At 44.1% G+C, this 6539-nt stretch overlaps 2 protein-coding genes across 2 annotated transcripts; one reads left to right on the top strand and one right to left on the bottom strand.

The window, feature by feature from the left end:
- Window positions 1-568: 568 nt before the first annotated feature.
- LOC123498227 (Y-box-binding protein 2-like) lies at window positions 569-1568 on the bottom strand. The gene is made up of 3 exons (XM_045245389.1): window positions 1371-1568; window positions 986-1246; window positions 569-823 (listed from the first exon to the last, which is right to left on the bottom strand). The coding sequence occupies exons 1-3, from the start codon at window positions 1566-1568 to the stop codon at window positions 569-571; spliced, it is 714 nt and encodes a 237-aa protein (XP_045101324.1).
- A 2409-nt stretch (window positions 1569-3977) lies between these two features.
- On the top strand, window positions 3978-5964 carry LOC123520638 (waprin-Phi1-like). The gene is made up of 4 exons (XM_045283118.1): window positions 3978-4286; window positions 5064-5238; window positions 5452-5525; window positions 5808-5964. Exons 1-4 carry the CDS (start codon window positions 4284-4286, stop codon window positions 5901-5903), a joined length of 348 nt encoding a protein of 115 aa, XP_045139053.1. The 5' UTR covers window positions 3978-4283; the 3' UTR covers window positions 5904-5964.
- The last annotated feature ends 575 nt before the right edge of the window (window positions 5965-6539 follow it).

A 6539-nucleotide genomic window follows, 5' to 3' on the forward strand; every position in this document is an offset into this window, starting at 1 on the left:
ACACACACACACACACACACACACACACACAAATAGATAGATATAAAGATAGTTTATTGACCACATCAATACAAATTATAATATACATATACAACTAACTTCCTAAACTAAATTAACAATAAACATTTAACTAACATTTGGAATCACAACAGTGTAGTCCACAAATATAATCTACACATAAAATTTACGTTTTAACTATACATTCCTAAGATATCATGAATGATTTTACAAAGTTTACAAAGTTTATTGAGAAAAGAGGGGGGAGATACAAACAATGGGTGGTACAGAACAAGATACAAAACATAGAAATACAGAAATACAGAAAGAGAGTAAAGTTGCTGGGCGGTCCAGCCTGCTGCTTTGGTTACAAATAACATAGACATAACATAAACAAAACAGAAAAAAAAAAAACAGTGGTCCAGTTTCGAGTCGGGCCCAGCGTAGTTTAACTACTCTGGGCCGAGCGGTCACCCGTCCAGGCCCGAGTCAGACCCAGTGACGCTTAACCTCACTTCTTCGCTGGTGTGCTGACGTCTTGAGGATATGGGTAGCTCACGTAGTCTGGGAATCACGTGTAGCCTTTGATGTTTCCCACGAAACGGTTCTCTTCGTGGATGTAGCAGCCATGGAGCACGTCTTCCCGGACTTTCCCCGTCTGTTTTTCTCTCCTCAGCTTCGTGATGGTGGGTGACTCGCGGAGGGCAATATCAGGCGTGGTTGTCTGTTCTCTTTTTGGCAGCACGAGCCGAAGGTATGTCTTCCTCCGTCGCCGCTTTTCCTTGGTCACCCATCCGTCGTTGTCTTCCTGCTTGCCGGAGGGGGGCTGGGGAGCGGATGGCGGGTTTGGTTTCCTGGGCGGGGGCGAGGGTGCCTCTCCTCCACTTCCACTTCCCAGGACGTTCACTTCCTCATCCTTCTCATCGTCATCTTCTTCGTCTTCATCTTCGGATTCTTCGTCGTCTTCTTCTTCTTCTCCTCCCGCCACGTCGTCCTGCGTCTCCGTCCCCGTCTTCTCCCGGTTCTTGGGCTCGTCTCCCGCTGGCGCTGCTTCTTCTTGTTGGGGGTTAGGAGCAGCCACGGTTTCGTCTGTAGCATCTCCTGTCTTGCCTCGAAGAGAACGGCTCCTGATGGTGCGGGCGGGGTTGTCCAGGGCGCACAGAGGAATTTGGATGGCTGGCAGGCCGTTGTGCTGCAGGATGACAGGTACAAGCTCCTGCAGGCGGCGATGGTTTCTTCCTGCCAATGCCTTGGCCGTTAATACACAGGTCATTACTTTTGCCTGTATATCCTCCTCTGCGTTTCCTCCGTGGTGTGTGCTGGCTGTTCGAAGTTGGGGCAGAGGTTGGTCCGACAGGTACCACATCCCTTGCCTCCGGTCCCTTTGACCCCTCCTGGATGGCGAGAAGGACTTCGTCTCCTTCTCTGGGCGGCCGATCCTTAAGAGCCCGGGTGAGGCCAGAGGCATGGCAGAAGATGTCTTTCCCTGTACGGAGGTCTTCGATAAACCCGTATCCTGCCTTCACGTTGTACCATTTAACAAACCCAGTGTGGTGTGCAGGGCTTGCCATGGTACCGTGGTCGGTGTGTGGTGGTCTGTCCGCCGTCTGCCCTGAATGATTTTACAACATGTGTCATCGGGGATATCAGGTGAAAATAGAACAGTACTCAACCACGTGCCTCTCTGTCTGAACTCCTCTGCCACATACACACATACGTTCTTTAAAAGGAAGGCGGCAACGACCTCGTCTATTTCAACGGCCGGTTTCTATGATAAGATTGTGGCCACTTACTCGGAAACGAGTAAACGCTATGCGGTCGGACTCGTTTATCAGATGTTTATTTGTATATATATCGTGTACCGATAAGCTTGGATTGATCTTTCTATATATAGTACACTTTGATGAATTAGAATTCTCTATTACATTATGTACATTACTCGTTAAAGAGGTCGGGTCGGGAGGATCATTATCAATCACACACACACACACACACACACACACACACACACACACGGCCCGGTAGCTCAGTGGTTAGAGCGCTAGCTTCACAAGCCAGATGACCGGGGTTCCATTCCCCGGCCGGGTGGAGATATTTGGGTGTGTCTCCTTTCACGTGTAGCCCCTGTTCACCTAGCAGTGATTAGGTACGGGATGTAAATCGAGGAGTTATGACCTTGTTGTCCCGGTGTGTGGTGTGTGCCTGGTCTCAGGCCTATCCCAAGATCGGAAATAATGAGCTCTGAGCTCGTTCCGTAGGGTAACGTCTGGCTGTCTCATCAGAGACTGCAGCAGATCAAACAGTGAATTACACACACATACACACACACACACCCGGTAGCTCAGTGGTTAGAGCGCTGGCTTCACAAGCCAGAGGACCGGGGTTCGATTCCCCGACCGGGTGGAGATATTTGGGTGTGTCTCCTTTCACGTGTAGCCCCTGTTCACCTAGCAGTGAGTAGGTATGGGATGTAAATCGAGGAGTTGTGACCTTGTTGTCCCGGTGTGTGGTGTGTGCCTGGTCTCAGGCCTATCCGAAGATCGGAAATAATGAGCTCTGAGCTCGTTCCGTAGGGTAACGTCTGGCTGTCTCGTCAGAGACTGCAGCAGATCAAACAGTGAATTACACACACACACACACAGACACAAACGCACGCGCGCGCACACACACACACACACACACACACACACACTCTAGGAAAATTCCTCTTGGAGCAAATCACTTTCAAGAGAACTTGGTTCGCAGAAACTATTCTAAACCATAAAATTGACGAATACAAAATTGAGGAAATCCGCAGAACGTGATGTGTATCAGTCACTCAGCAGATATCGGGCCAAAATCAGGAAGAATCAATAATGACGCCAAAAACTGTATAATACACGATATATCACAGCATTTCACACACACACACACACACACACAATAGGAAAATTCCTCTTGGAGCAAATCACTTTCAAGAGAACTTGGTTCGCAGAAGCTATTCTAAACAATAAAATTGACGAATACAAAATTGAGTTAATTCGCAGAACGTGATGTGTATCAGTCACTCAGCAGATATCGGGCCAAAATCAGGAAGAATCAATAATAAAAAATAAAAAACTGTATAATACACGATATATCCCAGCATTTCATACACACACACACACACACACACACACACACACACACACACACACACACAGGTGTGCATGTACACGATTACATACAAAGCTATAAACAAAGAAAAAAATAAATAACTGGTAAACATGTTATATGATCTTCATAAAACTGGTATCAGAGTGAAATTATTTAAAGCTGCACTTCTCCACACCATATTCTTTGTGATTATTAGAGTTATCCTTATTGAAGGTAACGACTTTGATGAAAAGCTTTCATGTATACTTAACCGTGCTATTGACTCCACCACCAGTAAACTGTTGTCACGGCAAATGTGTCTTTAACTAATGAAGGCTGAAATAAAATCACGAAAAAAAACGACTTTGCATTACAATATTTTACTTCATTATGCATTAATGCTTGCTCTTATAATACAGATCAACACACACACACACACACACACACACACACACACACACACACACACACACACACACACACACACACACACACACACACACACACACACACACACACACACACACACACACACACACACACACACACACACACACACACACACACACACACACACACACACACACACACACACACACACACACACACACACACACACACACACACACACACACACACACACACACACACACACACACACACACACACACACACACACACACACACACACACACACACACACACACACACACACACACACACACACACACACACACACACACACACACACACACACACACAAACAAATAAAGAAAAAATATTAGGATGCTATTATTCTATCGGGGTAAGAGTGACTGTGTTGCCGTATCATGTACCTTGTTACTTGTTACAACATTACAGGCTGATCATAATCACTCTTCCGTGCGTTCTTGTGAATGAAACGGAATATTCATGAGAAGATAAGTACATGCATAGACACAGGTGGAGGAACACAAATAAAGAACTAAATAAAGCACGGAATTAAAGTGAAAAATATTATATGTAATAAAGAAAAAAGAAGGAAAGTTGCCCTTTGCCGGGAGAATCACAGAATAGCCCTAAGCTACCGCCGCCTTGGCCGCCTGTCGCTATATAAACCCTCGCCACGACCGTCGTCTCAGCACAAACCCTACTGCACTCTCAAGTTGCCTCGCTCTCATCTTTGCTCCAGCATGGTAAGACAGTACAGATCTATTCTGTCAATATATTTTCCTGTCTTTTGTATTGAAATGTTTCTATATATGCATTTATTTACCTTGTTGAGAGCTACAGGGTATGAGCAATATCAGGTTCGTGTTGTCCGATCTTCATCTTGGACTTTTAACCATACGTATTTACTTTAACTTTATTGACTGTCTAGACACACAGTCGCATCAAACACTTCACTCCACACTGCTATACTTCTGTGAACAAAGTTACGTTTCTTGATGTCTTTTCTGAAAATATTTCTTTTCAATATCCTTGTATGTCCTAAGGTGTAGTAGCCCTCGTATCAGAAGATAATCTCTTGAACATATAACTAATGTTATCTGTTTCCTGTCACATCTTCATCATTATCGGTGAACACTATCTTGATATTTCTCAACAAATTGCATGTTTCTCCTCGTGATCTTGATTATATACTTCCCAAACGACAGTAGAAATGGTTACTCCCTATTTCTTTTTCCTTTGTTCATGTAGTAATTTCCTCACTTCCCAAATAATAGGCTCCTTCTGTACTTCATGCATCCTATTCAGAGAGAGAGAGAGAGAGAGAGAGAGAGAGAGAGAGAGAGAGAGAGAGAGAGAGAGAGAGAGAGAGAGAGAGAGAGAGAGAGAGAGAGAGAGAGAGAGAGAGAGAGAGAGTGTGTGTGTGTAATAGAGAAAAGAGAGAGAGAGAGAGAGAGAGAGAGAGAGAGAGAGAGAGAGAGAGAGAGAGAGAGAGAGAGAGAGTAATACAAAACACATTCCAGCTTTGCATAGTGACAGTCGCCTTGTTGGTGCTCGTGGCGCTGAAAGATGCCGAGGCGGGGACGCCTCCTATATCTGACAGCTGCAGGCACTGGTGTCCAAGAGCAGGATATCCTCCTGGCGAAGCGTTTTACTGTTGTGATCGTGGAATTGGGACTATAGGGGACGAGTTCGACTGTTAGTAAATGTCACTATCTCTGTCCAAATGAAAAATTACATATGATATATTGCAATTTTGTGTTCGGTCTCTTTTAAGCTGGTCTGATATACAACATTTTTAATGTCTAAACAATACTGCTAATCTTTGAGCCTTGTGTCAATCTTTTATAACTGACGTCTTTTGTCAGTTTTATGATGTCATTTATCATATTTCTGTTATTATTTCGTTAGCGCACCCTGGCAAATGTCCCGACCGTCCTTTCTGCCCCAAGAATGAGTATCTCAGAATCGGACCAAGGCCCACGGTAAGTTTGTTGCAGTCATGGCTCATCAAGAGCAAGATAAAGATGTAAATGACTTTCACCCTTGAGTAGACGTATACTTATATACTTTAAACTGTATATTGAAATAACTGTAAACGGTATATCAGAATCACAACTACACACATATATTGTGTACTAATGTATAGACAGACACAGTATAATCTGTGTTTTACAGATGTAGAGTATTTAATTGTTTTAAACAATATCCTATTAAAAATATTCACACATCATATTGATTGAGATGATAAACATTCTCGTTCTCAGGTATGTGCTCATGACGGCCAGTGCAAACGTCACGAGAAGTGTTGTACTGATGCCTGCCTTAACCACCACACCTGCCTGATTGCTGACCCACATTAACCTGGTGATCAGGACCTCCATGACATCCCCTTCTTAACAAGAGAAACTAAGAGGATTGAGGAACTTGACAAAAGAAGATGAATTTAATTGTTGCTGTTGTTTGAGTGTTTCATTTTTTCTTGTTCCAAGTTTCGAAAAAGCGTTTTGATGTCACTATGATTGCCCTTGAATAATAAATGAATAATGCACTTTTTTGTTACTGTTGTCTATGGGTGATGAGAGAGAGAGAGAGAGAGAGAGAGAGAGAGAGAGAGAGAGAGAGAGAGAGAGAGAGAGAGAGAGAGAGAGAGAGAATGAGTTTGTTGGTGGGGACGTGGAATGAAAGGGAGCAGGTGGAGGGAGGACAAAGTTCAATGACAAGTAATCAACAATAGCCAAAAATTACAGTTGCACTAGATCACAGGTGTGTCAGGATAATTGGCAGCGTCCCCACCTGCCCCAGCTCCCACCGCCGCATGTTTGCACCCCGGCATCTCATGAGCAGTTGTCTCGCTCGCAGAAAATAACACAAGTTAAGATAATGCAATACTGATCTCTCTCGCATCATCTTGGTCTTTCCATCAGCACGGTGATGTAAATAAAATCCCGAGTATCAATAATCAGGGTAGAGCAAGAAATAACGGACTCAGGCTTGGA

Source organism: Portunus trituberculatus, chromosome 47, assembly GCF_017591435.1.
Source record: "Portunus trituberculatus isolate SZX2019 chromosome 47, ASM1759143v1, whole genome shotgun sequence".
Classification (NCBI taxonomy): Eukaryota; Metazoa; Arthropoda; class Malacostraca; order Decapoda; family Portunidae; genus Portunus; species Portunus trituberculatus.

Bases quoted from the DNA above. Each gene is read 5' to 3' on its own strand.
- LOC123498227 (XM_045245389.1), bottom strand. From the start codon at position 1,568: ATGGCAAGCCCTGCACACCACACTGGGTTTGTTAAATGGTACAACGTG. The intron at 1,247-1,370 runs GCAAGGGATGTG...TTAACGGCCAAG, and splicing joins AGGGGTCAAAGGGACCGGAG to GCATTGGCAGGAAGAAACCA. The intron at 824-985 runs GTGGCGGGAGGA...TCCGCTCCCCAG, and splicing joins GGACGGAGACGCAGGACGAC to CCCCCCTCCGGCAAGCAGGA.
- LOC123520638 (XM_045283118.1), top strand. The intron at 5,239-5,451 runs GTTAGTAAATGT...TTATTTCGTTAG, and splicing joins TATAGGGGACGAGTTCGACT to CGCACCCTGGCAAATGTCCC. The intron at 5,526-5,807 runs GTAAGTTTGTTG...TCTCGTTCTCAG, and splicing joins GAATCGGACCAAGGCCCACG to GTATGTGCTCATGACGGCCA.